Below are 25,398 nucleotides of genomic sequence, written 5' to 3'. Positions count from 1 at the left end.
ACAATAGTATAAGTTTTGAGGAGATATCATACTCAGACATATTTAGCTTTACAAAAAAAAAAAAGAGTTGTATAACTAAATCGTGGTGGTTGATAGAAGACATTAAAGTCAGAGATAAGATCTGAATTAAGGATTTTTTTAATATTTTATCATATCGTATGAAACTTCCATAAAGAGTAAATGCAATATGTTGGGAAAACTTCTGTTTCCCTAGGGCGAAAACTAAAAATAATTGAAACCAGAAAAAACATTAACTTTCGTTGCTCCAAAGCTATAAAACTCTTCACAAATAAAAAAAGGTTTCCATGTAAGTATTTTATTTTGATCGGTCAGTTTGTATGGCAGCTAAATGCTATAGTGATCCGAGCTGAACAATTTGTGCGAAGATTGTACGATTACCATGCCAAATTTCGTGAAAATATCTTAGTATTTAAATATAGACGAAAAAAGTTAGACATAAAGGCAAGAGCTGGTATGGTGATTCGCAAAATCCGTTAAGTTGATAACGTTTAGGAGGAAAGCTTATACCTTTAATATTTATTACTCCATAGTAAAATACAAAGCAAATCTGACACATATTGCATGTTTTTAATATAAAGAGAACCTGCAGTCTACAAAGACGCATTGGGGCATTTTACCCATTCACCTTACTTTGTCGAGCGTAAGGCCATGTTACAATAAAATATTGATCTGGTACTAGCCGCGAGAGATTTATTCTATTTGATTCTCCCCTGGACCAGTAATGAAGATAAAAAAGGTTTCGAGTACTTTGAATAAAATAAGTCGGCTATTATACACCTAGTTAGTTTAGATATCGATAGAGTGAGTCTTTCAACGTTTAGTTTTTTGCTTTTCATTGTTTTTTTTTTACCAAGAAAAATTCAATGGAATAGGATTTAAGAGAGGCTCCACGCATAATGACACAGTGGCAAAACCAATGTGCGCATTATACAGACATTGTCATTTGTAGGAAGCACACATTTTAAGCGACCTATTGAACTAAAAAGGTGATAAATGTCAGAGCGACAAAATGTCACATGGAAATCGCATTTACTAAGAGTGCAAAATAAAATAGTGCATACATATATTATATATGTATGTATCCACATAGCATGTGTGGGGCTTATTGTATAACATATAAGTGCGTTCTCATGATTTTTCTTTAAAACCGCATTCTTCTCAAAACTTTATTTTTCGAATTTGCTGTACATTTTTTTATTATTTAATACATTTTTTATTATTTATAATTTTATTCCAAAAAATCACGTTTTTAAGGCTGTCACACTAGCTGTGCCCCCTAAGCCTTCAAATCAGATAGACGTAGAGAAGATATTTGCAAGCTTAATTATTTCACCACGTCTGTTCTATATGAACGCTAGGTTATAAGCAGTACTCGTTTTCGTCAAGTCATAAAAGCCTCACTCGTTCTTTCATATAGAATATCTTTCTAGTGAATGTATACTTTTTTCAATGCAGATGAAGCTAACTTCCAAATATGTACATATTTATATCATATCAATGCTATCTGAGCAACAGTCTTTATCTTGAAAACACTCCATATCTCATATTAAGCTACAACGAATAAGAAAATTTAATTGAATCTAAAAATTATAAAGAAACAGTTACTGTCACTACATACTTTAAGACGCTTTACCATGTCTTTAGCTTTTGTCTTCTATTCGCCATTCATTGAAGAGTGACGAATCGAACAATGAACTGTCTTAAATTAAACAAACCACGCATAGTTAAAATAACTTAAAATAGCATTTCTGAGTGGCCCAAATAGTCAAATATAATTGTTGAACTTGATCATGCTAATAATAATAATTGTATTTCCTTCTTGTGGGCAAGAACGTCCTAAGTTCAGATAAGTTTTTTTATATTTTTACATTACAGCATGCCACCAGATCTGAGATTGAGGTAGTATTGATACGGAGATTGAACATCTGCAATCTGCCGGGAACAATCCTTTCAGAAATTCACAAAGGGTCAAAATATTATCGGCACTTTTTTAGGGTAAAAATAATATTTTTGTGGAGATATATGACAAGTTAAAGATTTTTGTTGAAAACACTTTAATTATATTTAATATGGATACTTTATTAAAATGGTATAAACGCTTGCTGCTCTATTTCTATTTGTTTGTGCCAGTTTATTTTATCTACACCAGCTGTTTGTTCGATTCGCCAAACCTGGGAGAGTTTAATGGGCGATTTCAACTTTTATATTTTAAAAATTTATTTAAATAATTAAAGCCGCTCCGAAAATATATGATAGGTATTATGTAATCCATATCCCTATATTGGTTTTAACATATTTGTATACATAAATAGTTATGCCAAACAAGCATGAATGGGCTAAGTTCGTGTGTAACCGAAGATTTTATGTATACTCTATTTTATACTAGGACAACTTTATATTAAAAGATGTTGTGAAACAATTCAACATTCATCACAAATCACGACGAAATCTTAAATGGATTACAATCAAATTAATTATTAAGTTATATTATAGGTCTTAGTTTAATTACTATATTTTACTTCAGGTCAGCTAAAAATGTATTAAAATCATTTTCAAATGAGATATCCATATCCAAAGAGGCTAAATTTAATATAATATATTGAGTTGATGTGAAAACGTCAACCGGAAGATCGAAATTATTATTAATTAATTAAATTAATTCATTCATATTACCACTCTATTTTTAAGAAAATTTCTTTATTTAATTTTATTAAAATATGACACATTTTGTCAGGTGGAAAGTCGAAAATTTTTATACAGGCTATTTTGGAGACAGAGAAAGGGATGGGCTGATTGAGTTAATTTTTCCATTGCTGAGGTATACTTGAGATCATATAGTCAAGCAATTTTATCGACATAAGGTTTGTTAGAATCACGAAAATCAATGTAGGTAGTATTTGCTAGTTGGGGTAGTTCGCAAAATATGGTAAATTTACATATTTTCGGCATTAAACATTACATTCGATTATATTTGCTAAGATATCTTACATATTGACTGATATACATATATGGCATAAGGCCAACCGGATTCTTGAAAAATCTGTGATTAGTTATATGGAGGCTAGGGCAAGTTTTCACCCAATTTTACTCATTTTAAACAAAAAAAATTTTCATTATAAGAAAAATACATTCACTTAATTTTATAGAAATAGCTCACATATTAGCTGATATACGCGGTATCAAGTAAATCGGAAGTTCGAAAATATTTCGATAAGGTATATGAGGGCTAAGGGAAGTATAGACCCGATTCAATCCACTTTTGACATACAGTCTACTATTATCAGGAAGAGCTTCTCTCCGAATTGCTATAATATATCTCACAGATTGGCCGTTATTTCCGGTAAAAAGTTATACTCAGGCACTGGGCTACTCATATTCCGTAACTGGGGGCTTGAACAGTTATGGTCCAATTTTGACAACTTTTAGACTTGAGATGGTATACCTCAAAAGCACTATTTGTGCAAAGTTTTCTCCCGATGTATTCCTTGGTGCTTGATTTGTATACTGGAAAGTGTAAGAATCATATCGAATTTGAAATTGGCTTACCCTTCCTTACTGTTCCGATTACGCCCATCTACAAGACTAAACTTTTTATGGTGTCAAGGAACTTCTGTACCAAGTTTCATCAAGAAACCTTAATTTTTACTCAAGTTTCAGCTTGCGCGGACGAACAGACAGACACTGACTCGAATTTTAACTCGTCACGTCATCCTGATCATTTATATACCGTATATGGTATATAACCTTTTATCTACCTCAATACAACCAACCGTTAGGTGAACAAAACTATTATTTACATACATATATACTTGTACATATATTGAGCCTAAGTATGCAAATACCATAGGCATTTATTTGATAAGAATAGAAAGCCGCGTTGTAGTCCAGTTAATTTTGTTTTTACAAAAATTATGAATATGTATGATTTCCAACTATTTATGCACGACTTAGTTGTGCTTGTATAAGTATATTCTCATTTCAATTTCGCTAAAATATTATTTTTAGCACGTACGAATGTTAAAATTTCTCTATATATAGTTATATAAGAGTTTTTATATACACGACTAGTTAGGTTAAGTAAATAATATACATTGTATATAAATATACATATACCTACATAAATATTTGAAGCATTAAAAGAGCTATCGACGGAAGTAGCAAAACATTGGCTAAATAATGAAATTTCATTAATCAAAGCAACACTGACTTGCACAAATACCGCTATGTATATAAATATGAAACATATGTTCTGTATACATAGGTAAGAAATTAAAAGCTAAAATTAAAAAAAAAGCTGATGAAATAATGTGCAAATCACGTTCATAAGCTTATTGCGGTAATTTCCAACGGAAGTAAAAAAAATAAAACCACCAAAAATTAGATCCAAAGAAAGTTTGTAACAATTTTTTGCTTTATATGTTTTTTAGAACGATAAAAGAGAGTAAATACATTTAATCATATACATATGTACATACAAAAAAAGTTGTCGTCCATATATGGATGAGTCTCTCATATACATATTATATATGTAGATAGGTTTTAATACTTAAAAGCTTAAATGTAGACTTTTTAGAAAGTGTTCAGATACTGTGCTTACAGTTTTGGCTTACCACAGGAGGTTATACCCGGTTCTGCTGTATAGTACAAGAATAAAATGCCGGAAAATAAGTGAGCGTTCAGTAATAATGTTACCTGTGTTATTATGAAGTCGGCATAAGCAACCAAAAGAATATAATCCAATTCCATTTGCGCGTGGAGGCCATAAAGAAAATTCCATATTAGAGAGGCCTAAAAATGGTGTTTATTGTAATGGGGAACTCCATTGTGTGGACATATATTTTGCAGACTTTGACGCTGATGGTCTGGATAAGTTGAAGCTCTACCTATGTTATGATATTTAGAACGCAAGATTTTCATGATAGCTAGTTCTACCATACTCACCTAAGGCCTAAAAGTATGCGGTTCTATTATCGAATATTTCTACATAAAGCAAAAATATGTTTACAACCACAAAAAGGTAGATAGTCGATAAGTCAATATTGAAAAATTGAAGAATTTTCCGGAACTCGACAGAAAATTATTAGTATTTCTAGTTTCTCTAATGGCAACACTTCAGAAAGTATTGAGAACTAGACCAAAATTATTTAGGCATTTACAATGTCATTAAATAAGAAAGGAAGAAGGGAAAGCAAATTTGCAGATCTGCAGTGTTGATAGAAATCAGTTAGGCACAATTCACAAGTCCAGCAAATACAAATAAAGATATACCATATGCATACACAAATTTGTAGTAAAACCTGTAAGAAATTGCCAAAAAGACACTTAACCAGCAAAAAGTGACTTTCATCTGAACTTGTTGTTCAGCTGGTCAGTCAGCTCGGGCACTTGCTGTCCACAACTCTCACCGCCTCTGCCTGCACTTATACCACTCGGCGACTTCAGAGCCATATGTGGAGCAGTGAAATGTGTGCTAAGTTGTGAATAATGTCGTTGTGGATGAATGGAGCGAACCGTGAAACACGAAGTCTAACCTTTAATCGCAACATCACCACAACCATACTGTAATACATAGAAATCAATAGTACCACGAAACGGCCTAATAATAGTGGCGAATTTAACTAACCTCAAACCGTACAAACAGTGGATGGGTGGGTCAGCGCTGAGCCGCTGAACAGGCGAGCAGGGCGCCATTAGATGGATTCGGCGGGTGTCAACGGTATTTTACTCGCATGTAATGTGGATTTGTTGCACAAAAACGATGCGGGTCACACAAGTCAACAACAAAAAGGTAGCGCATGTACCGAAAGTTGTGTGCTCTTCGACCCAACTGCCCTGCCCTGAATTTACTGCGGAGCCCTCTTGTTCATCCGCATGGCTGTCGTCAACGCCGGCCACTCATTTGCAGCGCCATTATGAGGCCATCGATCAGATTCACCGTGTTGCCTATTTGTTTGGACGTCGGCTCATGTTGGTGACGTGTCGTTTGTCGTTCTCTTGGCTCAGTAAGCCGTTCTACAGCTAAATGGACAAGTTAACAACGCTAATGGAGCGCGTATTTGTGGGTGGACAAACAATTGTTGGCTTGTATGCGTGTGTGTGGGTTTATACGAATGTATATGGCCCTCTGTTGCAAATCTGTTCATCTAATAGCAACGGAAGCTCATTATGTGGCCACAATAACACATTCGGTTATTAGAGGTATTTACTAAACGCTCGTATGCACATTAGGAGAACACATTCAATCGTGGCATTTGTAATGCATTTCGGCTGAGGCTCATTGTAAACATATACATATGTATATGAATGCATATACGAGTATCTATAATTAATGTTCTAACTTCAGCATAATGGCATAATTAGTGGGAAACGTATGTAGTTTCTCAGCTAATAAATGTTTTTCGGCTGCATGCTGGCTTTGGCTCGGGCTAAAACTTCGAAGAGCACAATGATTAATCAAAATTGAAGACCTATTAAGTTAAATTATAATTAAAATATAATCTGGTTACAGAGCTTGAGCTGAGGGTGAGTTGCTAATTACACACCAGTTCATTAACTTCGAAAGCATGACCAAAAAGATTAGAAAGTATTCTAAGATGTTAAAGCTCATACAAACAAAGAAATTAATATTAATATTATAATAATCAAAGTAAGGCCAGTTCTTAGCAAGATCGCTAGCAGATCTTTCATAATCAAACTATAGTCTGATACTTTAAGAATTATAAGCTCTAAACTCCCAACAGTTGGCTTTTGCCTGCCATATTGAACAACTTTCTAACTTCAGCTTCGAACTACAAGTCTATTATAATAAAAATACTTTACGTTGATTTAAAATAGAAATATTTACTTTATTAAGAGCTCAAACTGAATTTAGTATAAAAACCCGGAAAATCGATCTATAAACTTGAATTTTAGAGATCGAGAGCAATTCTACAAAAGCTCAAAAAACTTTGATAATAAGTAATAAGTCAAATCATTTGTTTTGTTGGAGGACAAATTGTCTACAACAAAAGTCAACCTCGACAGCAAACTTCAAACCTAAAACTTCACCAAAGATATACTATTCAACCTTAGAAAGATTAGAAACAATTTTTTTTTCTTCACAACTTTCTACTCCAACTTTGAGGTAAACCTGCCGAACACCCTGTATAGGAACATATACATAGGTATATATTTACATATAGTACAGTAAATATTTATTTATTGTAAATATAATAAAATTATCATGACCTACATTTACCACAACAATTGTGATGTGTTTATAAATGGTCAAAAAATTAATAAACAAAAGTTCTAAATTTGAATATTTTTTGTAAATTGATTAATTTTTTAATTAAAGAAATTATTTATGTATTCCACCCGACAATTATGAGTGCTTCAATTAATGAATATTCCTAAATAAATATAAACCTTACCTTTATACTAATGTGTATGTGTACATACAAGTACATATGTATGTATATTAGTATGGCTATATGTACTTAGGTTAAAACGTGCACTATTCGAGTGCCACTGGCTGTGCTGAATTTAAGTTGATTGAAAATAGTGAAGCGCTGCCAACGAACATTGCATCACAATGAGCCGTTATGGCAGGGTTTCACTATCGAGTCCCACACAGTTTGGTCATATGCTGACATAATAAATACACCAAAAAGGGTGAAAGCCACACCGAAAAAGAGGCGTTAATGAGGTTCAATAACCACAGAAGTTATTTGCTAATAATTTATTCCTTTAAATGCTGATTTGTAGAAGAAAAAATAAAGAAAGTTATATTTAGAGGTATATGTATGTATGTAACATATGTTTTGCATATAGGTTGGTTGAAAAGTTGGTTGGCCTCACTAAGAAATAGCACTACAGGCTTTTTATCAAGTTGAATTCTTTGTTTACAAGCCATTTGAAGTAGACGTGTCGGAGTATTTTTTTTTTAATATGGAAAAAATAGAACAACGCGCAGTGATAAGATTCTTTGTTTTGAAAGGAAACTTTTGAACAATTGTTAGAAGTGTTTAAGGAGTCCTCATTTCTTGCGTCGTTTTATAATATCGATGAGACTTAGATCTACCACCACGATCCTAAATTGAGCTTCCGGAAAGTCATTATAGGGATGGCATAAAATTATTGGAGGATCATTGGTATAAATGTATTGAAGTAAAGGGAGATTGTGTTAAATAAAACAATATATTTCGTACCAAAAATAGTATTTTTTCAGAAACTTTTCAATCAACCTGTATAACAGGCGCTTGCACTTGAAAAATGTCTTACTCATATTACAACTATTTGGTATACCAAAGAAAACTCTGATAGCATTCGAAAAGAATTCGATTATATTAGAATCGAAACAATGCAATAACATTGAGAAACTTAAGACTAAAGTGAAGTACCGCTTATCAGATGTACACGGTATATACCATATTTGTATTACTTTTAGCAGCCGGAAAGAGCTGTGACGCCGACTGAAGAGCTGAAACAATTAGAATGTTGGGAAAAATATTGAAAGTGGCACACGGGAGTATACATATGTATACGTATAAATATACAATATACTAATTAAGGGAAAATGTAGCATGCATTCATAATAAGAAAATGTAGAACAAGACAATTTATAGGCAAGAAAAAAATAACAACGATTAAATAAAAGAAAAACGTACATTAAGGTGGTCCTGAGGAAATCTAATTACTATTAGTCTCACTTGCATTCGATTTCAATAAAAAAACTAATTGCATACAATTTTTGGTGCCGGTTGAAGATACTTCGACTTAAGGCACAAGGGTCAGAATTAGGTTTACCCTGCGAAGTCTAAAAAGAATAGTAACATAATAAATCAAAATTGATGCTGTTATATTCCTAAATATAATAAATATAACAATTTATATGTCAACTCAAGCCAGTTAGAGTAATATGAACTTTGATACCGTGTAACAAGCAACAACAGTTTTAAGCAAAATTCATATTATATCTCTTTAAGGAATCTGATATAAAAAAATTGTTTACCAGCAATTAAGCACCACACTAATATGCATAGTAACGTCTTTCGAAGTACTTTAGTATGCATTTATAATTCATAACTTGTTCTGGGAAAGTCTAACCGCCTAATGCAGGCTCTTCCCTTTCTTCTTTAACACTTTTTTGTAACGAATTGGTGCGCTTAATCTCTATGCTTTTCATAACATGTGGAAGCTGCATTGTTCTTCGTTGATTTGGTGTTCGTGCTAAAAATGTTGTAATGTAATTAGTTGCAGCTAATTAAAATTTTCGAAAGGGCGAAAGAGGGAGGTAATCAATTATGTTTTAATATGTGGTTTTACGAAGGTAGCTCAAAGAGTTTTAATATCAATGGAATGACGGGTATAATAATTAAAGTTTCATATTCACATAAAATACCCTTTTTAAATTTGCTCGTATATACACATATTTTGCGCTGCGATAATAAGGAAAAGAGGCTGCAAGGAGTTTAAAGGCACCTCTAATGGCCGATAGATTTCATGAAATAATTTTTTTTTTAATGCGGAGCTTTGAATTTGCCTACGAAACCCGAACACTGTCCTTTTTCAAGCCCTGGAAATCATTCTAAAATTCTAACAGTAAATTTAAATAATTTTAAATCCCAAAAAGTCTGTTCATTACAGTACAAGTATATTTTTTTTAAAGAAACAAAGAGAGGCCTGCTCTGAGTTGGAGGAACGTCTTTGGGTAATATAAAAGGTAGTATTTCGAATTGCTTTAATCCTTATTTTGTAAACTAAAATAATTAGTTTAGACAATCATGGAGAGGAAAGAAACCATACTTTTTCAGCGGCTCGAAATGCCTTTATTTTAAGTTTGACCTCATCAATCGACGCAAACCTCATACCACCAAACTATTTCATAATTCTGAAAACAGAAAACTAAACGAAACTCAAATAAATCTGATAAAAATGTTAACACAGAGAAACTACTATTCGGTTACCATTTTCCTCTTTCAATATAAATCCGAAGGTCCTTCTTCAGAGATATTTTGACATTTTTTTAAGCATAGAATGTAACGATAATAGAATTTCAGTCTATTGACCTTAATATTTATTTTTTGATTGTTTTTTCCTTTCTTTAACAAACCTTGAACCGTTGGTCTATTTTCATAAACATATCTTTGAACTATCAATAAAGTTTTCAAAGAGTTTTACAGTAGCCATTATATCCAGCGCCTTTGGCAACCCTCATATTTATCTAAAACACTTAATTAACGGTCTAATCGCCGAATGCATTGCAACTAATTTCAGTGAAAAGTTCAAGGAGGTTCAAAGTTTGTACTACATGATATATTACGTAGATATGTTTGTTAATTAATAAAACTCCTCACTCAATTAATCTAAAACTCGTTTTGTTTTTAATCTGAAATATGTTAACATCAATAAATTGTGGCAATGTATGAACTTAGCACTTTAAAAAATGTTGTTCAATGTGATTCAGCAGGAAAATTTGAAATTTAAAATGTTTTTATAAAGTAGCTGCCTTTTAGTATGCTTTAATTTTAACTATTTTTGTGGTGTTATTTAAGAAATTCTTATTTTGTCTGTAATTCTGTGTCAAACTGTAACTAAAATTTTATTTTTATTTACGAAAATTTTAATATATCACATTTTTATTATTCACGAAAACGAAATTTTTGTTGCCCTGGGTATCTCACCAAATTTTGATGTTTTCAAGTGTTCAGAGTGCGACCTTATTCATGAAAATATTTCTTTCTTGTTTTTATGATAATTGCATAACTAATATTTTGACAAAAATATTTTGTCTTAAAAAGTAAGTCACTTAAAGTGGTGTTAATAATAAGAATGTGTAGAAATGGCAAACTCAGCAGAAATATTAACAAGTATGAACATGTAATAAAAAAACAATAAACAAAAAAACTTTAAATTAAATTATGAAATAAAAAATAAACAAGAATAATTAAAGTAAAATATAATAAAAAAAAAAAATCAAAAATTGAGAAAACTAATAAAAATAATAATATAAAAAAACTGTAAAATATATTATACTAATTTGTATATATGTACGCATGTATGTTCGCTTACAAGGTTGTACACTTTGATGAATATGTAGCGATTATGTTCAGTGAACAGTGTGATTGAGTTTACATTGTACCAAATTAATGGTTTGATGAGTTGAAAGTATTTTGGATTGCAATACAATTTGTAAATATATATATATGTATATATATATATATCGAATTTAGTTGCTTGTAATGCAATTGCATTTAGAGTCCGCTCAAGAAATAAAATCGACACGCAATGCCTATGAACATTTGATTAGAAAGTAGCACTTGTTGCAACTGCTGAATTCGCATTGTGGCACGCAATTAATTTTAGTGTTACTTTTTTAATATGTGTACACACGTTTATAAATACTTTTTTGAATAAAAATATAGTATTAATGAAACAATTTATGGCTTGATGATTGACAAATTAAGCGTTGATTAATGTTTCAATTAAGTGAATATCGTACCCAGACCGTACCACAGCTGTAGTATCGACTATGGATACTTAGAAGCTTTGTGTAGACTGCATTTTCTACTTTTTTACTTAAGTAATTCAGTTTCTAAATATACTTGTAACTTTACTTTTCTAATTTAATCGATAGAAGTTTGGATAAAGTCTTGTTTATACACGCGAGGGATTCCAAATATCTTCCCCTTAGATTCTTTAGCATTATGTTATTTTTCATGTGCATCAATGTGGTAGGTGCAATCTATTTTGGTTGCTCCTGCTGGAACGCATGGGAACTTTGATGAGGATAACTGAACAGCCCTTCGGAGTTCATTAAACTACACTCAGTCTGCTTCTACACATCTCTGATAGTGATAGTAAATATTGTATACCTCTAATGAAATCGTAGTTTTTCGACATACAGTCATCTTTTTCGATTAAAATTCTTCTAAACAAACTGCAGCTGGGTTCATATATTCAAAATAGACTACCTCTTACTTTAGAAATAGTAAAATTTGTACTAATTAAGCTCACTAGAACATTAAAATTTAAACCGTAAATCTTCATACCATCTCTAAGATATACTTGTAGAGTATTATATTTTCAACAAGTGAAGTTCGGCTGAAGCGATCAATAATCATTCGTATTTACTTGAAAAACACGTTGATAATAGGTAATGCCTCAAATCGTTTACAACTGTCATAAATCGAAAAATCTGAATATCGGAGGATCACATTAATTTTAATCCATAAAGTCAATCAATATTATATCGAAGGACGCATTAATAAGTAATCCGTAAAAACTCTTTAGATCCTGATTATCAATTCTTGTAGTGTCGTAAATTGAACCACAGGAAACATTTTCGCGTATGTCTTCGAAAGTTGATATCGAAAATTAGCAAGAACCTTGATTTTAGCAGCAATGTCATGCAGGTCGAAGCTCAAAGTAGCTGCCGTTGGAGTCTTGCTGAAACTTCGAAAATAAACAAGAACTCGGGGTGTATAAATCCCGTTACTTTTTATGGAACTGATTTTAGGCTCTGAGAGCCTTTGAGCCTAAGACTTTTTATGAGATCTCCTTTTGCTTTGTAATAAGACTGATTAAGCGTCGGATTGTTTATATGAGATAACAGCTCTTTAGCACCAACTTCAGTTATTTCAAAAGTACTATAGGTATATATTTGGAACTACAGTAATCTTTCGCCTAGTTTATATGTATGCATATAGTATAAATGTAGGGATATACATATGAACAGAGCAATGGTTTGAGGTTGCAAAATTGACAGAACATCCATCGAAAATTGTTTACAGAGTATTAGAGCCTCCAGATCTTAAATTTCGAAGCCAGAGAGAATCTCGTTATCCAAAACCACGACACAACGAATAAATAACCTAATAACGAATGCTCAGTAAATACCCACGTGCAAATCTCGATTATGAATAATAATGTTTGCTCCAAATTTCGTATGCGTCTGCACAATCCGCTGCAAGCAGTCGACACGAATCTGTCATATTTCAGTTCTTTTTTTTCATTTTCTCGTTCACTTTTTCGTTGTTGTTGATCGCGCTAAGTTATGCGGGCGCAGCATTTGTGCCATTTGATTCATCGGCTATTTCGCTCAGGCAATCGCTATTAACTCAAAGCCGTGCGGTTGGAATGTGTAAGAGCGGCGCGACGTCGTTTGTGTCGAATGACGCGACAAAGAGCGGCTTTTGTTTATGCTGCGCGTTCAAAACCTGTTTTTATCATTTTGTTTACGGCGAGTCGCTGCTTCGCATCGAGTGCAGAGTGCAGAGTCCCAAGCAAACTACATAACATACATATGTACGTGTATATGTGTGTTTCCAAAGGTTGGCGAGCTGTAAAGCGAACTGTCGATCAGGTAACAAGTAAGTATAATGGCTGATGTTTACATACGAACACTGTATATTTGTCTGTGAGAGCTTAGCATTTTCAGGAAATGAATCAGCGGTAGACCTATGTAAGTATGTAGCTACAAAAACAATTTAAGGTACCAAAAGAGCAGAAAATACGTTTACAACTGGAAAAAACAACAAAAAGCTCAATGGTAACAATGTGAAAACCTTGGTTCAGCGCCCTTTATAGCGCAGCTCTATCCTCCATATGCGTTCGCGTTTATTGACACAGCTTGTACCTACATATGCTTGTACATACTACATACATTTGTACACGGGTTGTATACCAGTTTTACGTGAAAAAACTTTACGCTCTTTAGCAGCCACTGATTAGAAAATAAGATTTAGCCAAGCTGCAGACATGCTTCATTTATTTATAATACATATTTTTTTCGAAGGTATTTCAGAATATTTTGGTTACAAATAGTCTCGAACATGTTTAATTTCATGTTCCGGAAAATTTTTGAGATTCTTGATAGAATTTATGAAAGTTATATACGAATTTCTTCAACTCTTTCGGAAATGTTGTGTATACATGAAGTTTCTAAAATCCTGCGTGACGGTCTACGCGGGTTAGAAAGTCGGCTAAAAAATCAATAGAAGATATTATTTAGTGAAACGGTGAATAGCTTGTAGCTTGATGTTCCTTGGCGATCCGTTTTACCAATATCGTAAAAATTGAGTGCCGATTCCTTGTTTCATACAAGGTCACAGCCTCGGCATCATATATTATATTCTACATTTCTAACTCAGCGCCTGCAGGCTCTTGGTCTAAACAAGAACTTTCTGCTTCTTTTATCATAAAATTATCAGATTTGCGTAATTGTTCCTCATATGCGTAACCATTAGTATTTGTGGAGCTTTCCTTGGGTTGTTTCGACTGGATACTGTATGGCTTTTGCTATGAATTTAAGAAAAAATACTCGGGCTAGTGCTTAAGGTTAACCAAATTTTCTCCATATCCTCGTCATAATTCGCTGGTCCATTCAAATACTTTTGCATATCCACATATTCTCTTCAAGAATAACTTTCCACTTTACAACCTTGTTCTGCTTATTAAAATCGATATTTCTAGTCAAACTATGTAACTTATAAGTATTAACGGCTATAGATAAAGTCAAGCAATCTTGAATTAATATACTGTGTAGTCTGGTAAATATGGTATATAATCTGTACGAAATGTCAGTATTTCGTTCCGGTTTTAGCTCGCTTGAAGTTGAGACCAACATTGTCGGCGTTAAGTATCAAACAGTGGATGTCATAATAGTGATTGGATATAAAAAATTCGAGAGAGTTTGATGATAATTAAAATTTATACAAAAGGTAACTTAAGATGATTCTATTAGGTCTAGTAAGAAGAAATCCAAAATTTTTCTAATATATGGCTTTAGTATTCCATATCTCGTGTTGTGTCTGATTGAGTTACATAACATAACGTTAGAAATCTATTTTCTGAAAATATCGATAAAATAATTGAAATTGTCAACTGAAAACGGTCGTGGTCTAAACGCGGACCGCTGGCGCTAACGGTGGCCAAGTCATGATTGACGGCTAAGAAGGTTTTTCTATGCGTTTGTTGAGATTGCCAGGGAATTATCTACTATGAGCTGCTCCCTTACGGCAAAATTCTTAATTCGGACGTTAACTGTAAACAGTTGGACCGTCTGAAGGAAGTAATGGCATAGAAGTGGTCATCTGTTTACAAAAGGAAAGAAATTGTGTTTCATGCGGGCGATGCCAGGCCACACATATCGATAGTGCTCGCCAGGAAGCTTAGTTGGGAGGTTCTTATGCATCCACCTTGTAGACCAGACCTCGAATCAAGTGATTACTACCTGTTCCTGTTCATGACGAATGATTTAGCTGGAGAAACAGAGCAGCTTGTGAAAATCGACTGCCCCGTGTTTTGCCAATTGGGACGAGAATTTCTATGAGAGTGGCATAATGAAATTACCTTCAAAATGGCAACAAGTTATCAAACAAAACAGTACATATTTGAACTAAATCGTATTGGTATTAGTAACAAGAAAGGTAGGTCTAAGTTCGGGTGTAACCGAACATTTCATACTCTTGCAACTCTTGCAAGTCCGGGAAATTCATTCAGGTGTTGGCAAAACCGTATATCAAAAAATGTTGTGAAAGAAATAAACCTCCATTATTCGATAAATAAATTCAATAAATTTTAATATCTCTTGATATTAGTCATATAGGGGCAAGTTTTCACCTAATTTTATCCATTTTCAAAGTTACACTGTTATTAGAAAAACACGCTCCCATATTTCCATTAGGATAACTCCCATAAATGTGGTATAAAGTCATCAGGAAGTTCGAAATTTTATATATCAGGTATATGGAGGCTAAGCGAAGTATTGACCCGATTCAACCCATTTTTGGCAATCAGACATATTATTATCAGGAATGGATTCTCTCTCAATTTAAATAATATATCTCACACATTGACCGATATCCTCATTATCCATATCCTCATTAAAAATATAGGTACTGGGATACACATATTCGGTATTTGAGGATTTGAACAGGTGTAGTCAGATTTTAATAATTTTTGGTCATAAGATGGCCTACTATAAGCGCACTAGTCGTCCAAAGTGGTATCCTAATATACAATATTTATTGTTGCTTGATTTGCATACTGGAAAATGAAAGAATCATATGGAATTTAAAATTGTGTTATATGGGAAGTAGGCGTCGTTGTAGTCCGATCTTACCCATTTTCGCACTGTCATATAGAAATTTCAGAAAAATATTATGTACCGAATTTGGTTGAAACCGAATACCGGTTGATATGTGACGTTCATCATCCAGTTTTGACAGCGGCTAATATAAAGTCCACTCATACCATCTTGAGGGTAAAATTCAATGACTCTGGAGTATTTAGTTATTTATTTTTCGCGCTGTAAGTAGTTTTTAAGAGTACCACTATATGAGGAGTGTGCTCATATCATCAGATTTTATCCATTTTTACAGTGTCCGGAGGGGTGCTTAAGGGATTTGTTCTGAGCGAATTTCGTTATTTTAGTTTGAATGGTTTGAGAGATATGTACATTAAACCTTTTAGAGGGTGGAGATACGCCCGTTCCAAATTTTTAGGCCACAGGTGCCCCTTACTCTTTTGAAAAAGAACACGTGTACCAAGTTTCATTACGATATCTCAATTTTTATTCAAGTTACAGCTTGCGCAGACAAACGAACGGAAATACAGCCATCCGGATTTCCACTCGTCTCGTCATCCTGATAATTTATATATACATACATATATAACCTATATCTATCTCGATTAGTTGTAGGTGTATTTGTATCACCGTTAGGTGAACAAAACTATTACACTCTGTTGCAACATGTTGCAAGAGTGTAAAAAGCCCCTCATAAACCTCAAGTTCTTCAATCAGAACGAGATTGTCGCATAATTTAATACTACCCTTTAATTTAGTTAGCTTATCCAGTTGAGATTTTAGTGAAATAGGTATGTACCTATATTGTTTTAATAAGTCTATAATTAAGCTCACAGCAAACTATCTACCTACAAAATTCAGAAGATAACAATGCCGAACATTCATCGGTAGATATGTACATATGTTAGTATATGAAAGAGATAATAAATCATATTGTACAATAGAAACTGAAACTGTACAGGGTACATACATACTTATGCATTTACTTAAATGCTGTGTAAATATGTATGTATATATTGTAGTTATCTACTGAGGAGTCTAATGAATTTTAAGTGAAAACCGGTCTAAACAAGCATTATCGCTGATGGCATGACGCATTGCCGACAAATGAAGGAAGCGTAAACACACACATCTACATGGAACAAACATATAACTACGAAAATAAAATTTGTAAAAAAAAATTATTTCTATGAATATGAGTGTGCTGCTGCTGTTGCTGTTATGGCTGCTGTCAGCTATCGCTATGTGAATACGCCCATAAATTCTACGCCAAGCGGACTGAATGCCGAAACCGAACCCGTAAGAGAATAAAAGCAGTCAGAAACTGCCTTTTCTATTCATATACATACATATGTATGTGCATACCTAGATATTGTCTAGCGCTGTAGTAAGCTTGAAACCTGCCGCTTAAGAGTTAATGAGCCCAGCTTTTACGCTTATTGGTATTTTCACGCTGCATTTGTTAATTTTACTACAACAGCTGCAATTTCTATTTATTTGTAATCTTTTAATATACAACCTATTGTACTATTTTTGTCAACGGAACGCAACATACAAATAAGTTAAAAAAAACTTGTTAATACACCCCTAGATGCACCTTCATACAATAAGCCTCCGTGTAGGAAAACTTTGGCCTACAAACTTGTGCCTTAGACTTGACAGCTTTTTTCCGTCAGTTATTCTGTATGAATATCAAAACAACAATAAAAAACGATAACTTCGGTTCCGAAGCTATAAAACCCTCCACAAATAAAAAAGTTTCCACACAAGAAGTTGATTTTGATCGATCAGTTTGTATGGCAACTATAACAATATAGCATTAATCCGACCTGAATAATTTCCTCAGAGATTATACCGTTGTTTCGGATAATAATGCATGCCGAATTTTGTGAAAATATCTCATTAAATAAAAATAATTTCCCTACAACCACTTGATTCCGATTGTTCAGTTTGTATGGCAGCTATATGCTATAGTGGTCCGATATCTGCAATTCCGACAATTGAGTAATTTCTTGTGGAGAAAAGGACGTGTGCAAAATTTCACACAGGAAATGACTAAATCGACTCAGCCCGTCACTTATATATTTTATAGGGTCTCTGACATTTCCTTTCGGGTGTTACAGACTTCGTGGCAAACTTGTTCAGGGTATATAACTCAATAGCTAAACTGCCTCTAGCTGTGTAAGAGTTCATTGTGGTCCAGTTGGTGATCCGACGTAAAAAGCCGAAGTAAAGAAAACGTTTTCACTTGATGAACTCGTCCAAATTACCTTAGGCGATTACCAATCAAGAATAAAGTGCTAGAAGTTCCCTAAATAATTATACATATGTACATAAACCGTTTCCAGTTTTGATTGCAGTTTCTGTGTACTAATGCCTCTCGATTTCTTTTCAACCTGATAATCGAAAGGAAGGTGTCTGATTATCGATGTGACAATTCGTCTATTTTCTAAAGATAACACTTTGTTATTTCAGCGATGGCATTCCAGGGATAATTTACTGTGGAACTCATTCTATGGAATCGGCATAACAAATGTTTTATTTTATTGGAAATTGCAGATATGCACAGGAAAATTCATTTCTACATAATGTATGCAACCATTCCAATTTCAAGTAGTGTCGGACAACGGGTCCTATATTGAGTAAATATATTTAACACTGAAGATGCTTGCTCTCTGTTTTGGCTTTTTTAGGGACAACTTAGAAACAAAAATTCTCAAAAGGATAACGTAGAGGAACATTTCAGCTTGAGCTATTGAACTTTACAGCGTTGTTTTCGAATTCGGCATGCAATTTTAACTACAGGCTCCAACTTCTACCAACTTTTTTGCGATATTTTTGCATACAGCAAAAAAAGCTCCGAACTTAAAATCAGTGTGAATACATTGATATTATGTAGTCGGGATTTTCCAACAGGGTATCGTGTGAACACAGACAATCACGTGCACTTGGATCTCTAGCGGTATTGCATGTCACAATTAACTCACATACATATAGCGTTTCATAGCATCATAGTCACATGTCATCGTTCGGAAAAGGCCGTCATAACAGCCACGCGAATTGAAATTGAAGAAAAGAGAAACAAACGAATTGACAATTGAAATCGATATTCGTTTGTGAAATATGAAATGCAATATGTAAGTTGCGTAAATGATAAGGCCGTCATTAGCCGCAAATATGTACCGTTAACTGATTTTGTTGATGTAACGGGCAGAGTTGCTGTTATCAAATAGATAGTTAAGTTATGCGATATATGATGCAATGAGATCGTCTAACTATCTTAAACAATATTTTTCAGGAGAACGGCTGACTCGAATAGATTCCTGCCGAGACAAGCGAGTTCGCTTAACCCCACCAAAATAGTCAGCAGTGTTAAATCCAAGATCGTTACTTGGCTTTTTAAATTACTACTCGTTTATCTGGTCTAATATTTTAATTTTTACTGTCAAAAAGTGTATCTAAATAAGAAAATCTCTACCTTTCGAACAATCCGAAAGATACTATCCAAACTTCATTGAGTCCCGAAAAAGTGAAGGTTTGGACAAACAAAGAAAAAAGTAACATAACTCCAGAAAATACCCTATATTAGGAAATTGAGTCATTGGAATTCGCAATCAGAAAAATATTTACGAAACTGGATAATCTAATATGTAATAATCTAACCTTCTCTTTTTTGTTTTGGGTTCAAGCTCTTCAAAGCGCTTAGTTTCTTCGGTTATCCGGTAGTTGATCGACAACTCCATACTATTGATGTATATGTATGTAATATTAACTTCCTTTGAATGGGCATTTGAGCATCTCTCACAAGAGAATCCAAAACAACTGAAAGTCTCAGCTGCATTCTATAATCTTTTCTCCCACAAGTTTAGCGGAAACCAGAAGCTCCATTGTAGGCATAAACGGCCAAGCGCAATGGAAAGTATCTGTCGTAAACTGAATTGGCCATAAAATGTTGCCTTCAGTGAAAATCTCCTTTCAGCATCAGCATCAAAAACAATCGAGGAATAGCTGCAATATACATATCTACAATTGGCATAAAAATTTATAGTAATAACAACTCAACAAGTGAAAGGCTTCTCTCTCATTATCACAAGTGGAAATGAGCAATTTCCACAACTCGCCTACTTGACATACTTGGATGCTTTAATTAAAACAACTTTTTCTTCAGCGGCAACAAGTGTTAAACAGAAGGAGACGCGCACATGCTTGCATATATGTTAGTACCAGCATCTGTACGTCGATCTTCTTCCTCACTTGTTGTCGATCGTGCAAAATAAAAAAGACATAAAACCCGCCAATCGAGAGAAATTCCTACACGTCGTGCAGACCATTTGGTAATACAACACTTTCACTTTGACAGCAGCGCTGAACGTTCCACTTCTAGACACGATCTCACGTCAAGTCGAGTCTAGCTTACGATTGTTTGCAATTGAACACATACACCTGTATCCATTAATTTGTAAATATATACTTATTTATGCGCATATCTATATACTTGTATATACAGATTTATGTACCTGCGGTAGCAAGTCAAAAAAGAAAAATAAAGAAATCCAAAGCAAAAGGATGAAACAAAACCATCAATGCAAGTATGCAATGACATTTGGCGTGGCGAAGAATTCTTCACAAAGCATACGAAATTGGATGCATATCTCGAAAAGCGATTTTCTCATTGTTCTGCGTATTAAGAAGGGAGATCGAAAAGGTAATATATGTAAATAGAAATGAGAACGAGCTTGTACTATACCGAAGCCGTCTTATTCGTGTTCTTTTATGTGTATTTTACTACTATATGTTGATGATACCTCCTTGGTAATGTCAGAATTCAAAGCTCCTACTTTTTTCGGAGCCAACATAGAATTTCACAACCCTTTATTCATATCTCGACAAGGCCGAAACGTTGATCGAGTTCGTCAGGTTCTAACCTCTCATACTCTCATGGAAATTTATCGGCGAAGACATACACCACAAATGACTTCTTATTCTGTATTTTATATATTTTTAAATTTATATTGAGTTTTAATAGATGAAGGATATTTGAAAAATCACATGACTAATTTGAAATAGACGCAACTTGTGATGAAGTTTTTTAATAAGTGAATAAAAACATCATTGATTGTTAAGAACGTTCTGTCATCTGTACGGAAGTCTCTTGAGAATGCAAAAATTAATAAATTATTCTAGTTTCTGTAAAGAAAAGTTGTAAGGTTTTGCTTATAAGAAGACAGCCATGAAGGAGAATAATTTCACTAAAATATAGTAGAAGTATAATAAGTAAGCACACAGCAGGTTCTGAGTTCAATTTAAATTCTTAACCAATATCAAAAACGTTAGCGATAGAACCTTTGAGTGTGTATACGGTATAAAAATGATAGACTTTGTCACTAACTATGAACTTAGATTAAAAATTGATTTGAACCGTACAGAAATTCCTAACCAAAAAAAAATTAGATTGAGGAAAATTTCTAAATTAACATATTTTAATATTTGATATTTTCAGTAATTATGCTGGAACAAGGAAATAAACGACGACGATTTCATGATTGTATAAAACATTTTCATTTGACGAGATATCTTCACAAAATTTGGTATGGAGTATTGCTTTTTGAATAAATTGTTCAGATCGGATCATTATAGCATACATACATACAAGTAGCTGCTATACAAACTGAACGATAGGAATCAAGTGCTTGTATGGAAAACTTTGATGCAATCTTCGAAGAAATTTTTCAGATCGAGTTACTATAGCTTATAGCTGCCATACACACTGAACGACCAAATGTATCTTTTGTATTTGTAAAGGGTATTATAGCTTCGGTGCAACCGAAGTTAATGTTTTTTCTTGTTTGTTTTTTTATAATTGTACGCATACCTTATTTTCTGTAGACATAACGCAATTAATAACTTTATTTGAATTAAATAATATTTAGAATGATAAAAGAATTCTTAGTAATATTCGAACGCGCCACTCAAAAACATTTTGCGAAGCCTTGAATATAAAAAATTATATTTTCAATGGAATGTTGTTTCGGAAAAGCTTCAACGGCCAATGGAAATACTGCACAGTAATATTTTCACACCACTCTACTCTGAATTCCTCAAATTGCCTAAATGCCAAATGCCCTTTGAACATTTCACTATTCAGAAACTTACCGTGTGTGAAACATAGCAGCAACGCGAGCAACAAGCAACGGGGCGTGAAGAATGCTGTCAGGCGGTAGATGGACTCCATCCGCTGCGTTTGCGCTTTCGCAGCCGCCGCGCGAGGAAAATGCAGCTGCGCGCTGCTGCTACCACAACCGCGCTGTGTCGCATATTTTGCGCAACATTGTTGCAGGACACTTGCCCTTTGCCTCCTTGTCGTTGTCGTAGTAATTGTTGTTATGCTTTTTGTTGTTGACGACATGGTGCGGTCGCTGCTGCTGTCGAAGTCGCTGCTCGCAGCAGCGTGCATTCCAATTACTTCAATTGCGTTGCTCGGTTTGCAGCGCATGCTGCGCTTTGTTGTTATTATTGTAAATTTTTCAAACTTTGACTACGTTGATAACGGTTGTGTCTGTTGTTGTTATTACTTGTATAGCTTTTACTTCTTTCGTTATTTATTTATTTTAAATTTTTGTGGATTTTTTCTTAATTTTTTTTTTTTGAACTTTTCGTTTATATTTGTTAATCTTTTATATTTTTTATTATTTTCTTAATTCTTTTTCTACAATTAAATTTGTTGCCAATGCGTTGTCTAAACGCGCAAACCCGCTTGCGACAGCATAACACAAAAGACAGTCTTACAGAACACACATTTCTAAAGAGATGAATGAGCCTACTCGTTATAAAATTGAGCGAGTAAAAATTAAAAATGCACTAAAACACAAATTAATTTATGAACGGCAACGAAAATAAATAGTTGAAAATTCAATATTTACTTATGTTGTTGTTTTGCGCACATATGTATATATATGTATCTATTTGTATACATATGTACATATATATATGTATTTATATACATGTAAGCATATATACAACAACAATGCATTCAGGCGCTGTAAACTGGTTTATTATTGTTGTTGTTTTTATTTTGTCATACGCCAGAGTTGTTGTTATTACTATTGCTTTTCAACTTGGTCTTAAAACCTATTTCGCCTCACAACACAACAACAATAACAGCAAAAACATCAAAAGTGGCTGCGAATTCGTTAACGATGACGGACTGTCCGGCTGCGAAGCATTAATTTTCGTTACCAATAATTCTTCAACACTTTAGAATAATCTCTGAACACGTTTCTATGCCATCTAATTATTTTTCCAATACTAGTAATTATGTATTTACTTTTTCCAAACACTTATTTAATTATGCATTTACTTTTCTTATTGAAACTTGTAGTGAAAATTTTCATTCTTTCATTTTGCCATTTATTAAATTTACACCTTTCCGTTTATGGCCATTTCATTCGCACTGGCCCAAAGCGCTATGTAGCCATTTCATTTGCAATATGTGTGCTAACTGGCATTGCAACAACACTAACGCGCTACACTGCACTACACTAACACACATATGCACGCACGCAAACACACACACACAGACGCGCACTAACCGCCACAATTTAATCAGCGAATTCACTTACGAGCACTTTTGTCCACAACTTCCGACAGGTTCGAGAATCAAAACGTAACTGAAGTTACAGGTTGTCGTGCTGCACTAAGCCAGCCGCTAACACCAACTGGCTACCAACATTCGGCGCGCAAACACAATCGGGCGTACACGTTCTGCCACACGGAAACGAGATAACACGAATAAAGTTTCACTTTGTTAACAATGTTGACCGCTATTTAGCTAGGCTACTAAGTAGTAGGCTAGTTAGTGTGCGGCTAACAGCAAATGCAAAAGTTAGCACAGGTAAAGTTGGTTAGCCGGCTAGAAATCACAGCATGCTTGGAAAGGAAAAACCGATTGTGTACGCACATTGCTGGTAGCGTGTGGAAATGAGCGCGGCATACAGGTAACACGACGGTGAGAGCGTGTGTTGAACAGGTAAGTTTGTGAGCAAAAACAATTGGTAAATTCATTTATGGTTGCACTGTCAAACTTTGAGTCGGCAGTTAGTTGTGGGTTTGTGTCTGCGCTAGCGTTGATTGATCGATTGCGCGCGTAGGAAGTTGCTGTTTGCTGTTGTGTTCAAGTTGGATGTGGCGGATGTACAGTGGTGGTTAAATAAATGTTGACAATTTAATTGGAACATTAAAGTCAAAATTGAAATAAAATAAAAGTTGTGTTACAGTCGCAGTGTGTGGTTAGAAGAAATCGAGATGAAGAGAAGAAACACACGAACTATTTAAATTTCTGCAATTTGTTAAGATCAAAGGCAGGCAAATATTGTACTTTCAGGTGTTGGCAACACATATTAAAATCATAATTTGTTTAAAGGTTTCACGGACTCAAAAAAAATTGTATTGTCTTATTTAGTTCTATAACATCTCTAGAATATTGTACTAAATTTTTAAGTTAATGCGAGTAATAGTTTTGGAGAGACAGCCTTGAAAACTTGCGCGCTCGAGGTCACTTAAAACTTTAAACGCATTTTTCTCAAACTGTGTTCTCAAAGGCGGTTGCCAAGATTTCTCGCGAACTACTCAACCGTTCTTATAGAAATTTTACACAGGTGTTCGAGATATAATTTCCTAGCTCTTGAAGAGGGATCATTTTTGTTCAATTACAGATATATACATTGGTAAAAAAAAACGTGGAGAAATTTTCACCAAAAATTTTAATTTTTTTTGTAGAAACATCTGCCAAAAATAAAATTTTTACCTTTTTTGTTTTTCCTGCGTCTAATGTTTAGTTTTATTTCATTTTTTATATGAAAACAAACAAATGATTAAAAATATGCCGTTTTTAACTGGAGAAAATCCATGTAACCCCTTAAGGCATGACCGACATATTCGGCATATAACGAAAACCCTTTATGGGTGCGGGAATAATTTGTCGAACGATTTACACATTTTCTCCATCAAACAATGGTTTATCCTACCATTAAGTTAACTCCGACATTTACCGATATTTTCAATATAAGGTCAACCATAAACACTGAAGTCCACATACCTATTTAGTATCTGCCGACTTGAGTAGTTCGATTTCGAAAGCTCTTAGACGACAGATAGACTACATTAAAGGCACTATTTGTACAAAGTTTTATTCCAAAATTAAACATTAAAATAAAATGAAAGACAATATCTTAAGTTTCTACAGTGACAGTCTGGCTGCCTCAGAAGCTGTAGCTAGCCTTACTAATTAAGTTTCTGCATTGCCCTTGGCG

At 33.9% G+C, this 25,398-nt stretch overlaps 1 protein-coding gene across 14 annotated transcripts in view; it reads right to left on the bottom strand.

Moving 5' to 3' along the window:
• The window catches only part of crb (cell polarity complex component crumbs), a 39,608-nt gene extending 15,812 nt beyond the window's left edge, over nucleotides 1–23,796 (bottom strand). For 6 of the 14 annotated variants that reach the window (XM_070107797.1, XM_036373218.2, XM_070107827.1 and 3 more), the window contains exons 1-2: nucleotides 23,011–23,769; nucleotides 22,244–22,889 (exon numbers count right to left, since the gene is read on the bottom strand). In XM_070107797.1, coding sequence (XP_069963898.1) covers nucleotides 22,244–22,583 — 340 coding nt within the window. In that variant the 5' untranslated portion in view covers nucleotides 22,584–22,889; nucleotides 23,011–23,769. Of the gene's footprint in view, nucleotides 1–22,243; nucleotides 22,908–23,010 lie in introns of all 14 variants that reach the window. The other 8 variants (XM_070107818.1, XM_070107817.1, XM_070107800.1 and 5 more) reach the window with 8 other exon arrangements.
• Between the last annotated feature and the right edge of the window lie 1,602 nt (nucleotides 23,797–25,398).

This window comes from Bactrocera oleae, chromosome 2 (assembly GCF_042242935.1).
Source record: "Bactrocera oleae isolate idBacOlea1 chromosome 2, idBacOlea1, whole genome shotgun sequence".
Classification (NCBI taxonomy): Eukaryota; Metazoa; Arthropoda; class Insecta; order Diptera; family Tephritidae; genus Bactrocera; species Bactrocera oleae.
This window is presented reverse-complemented; position numbering and strand designations above follow the sequence as displayed.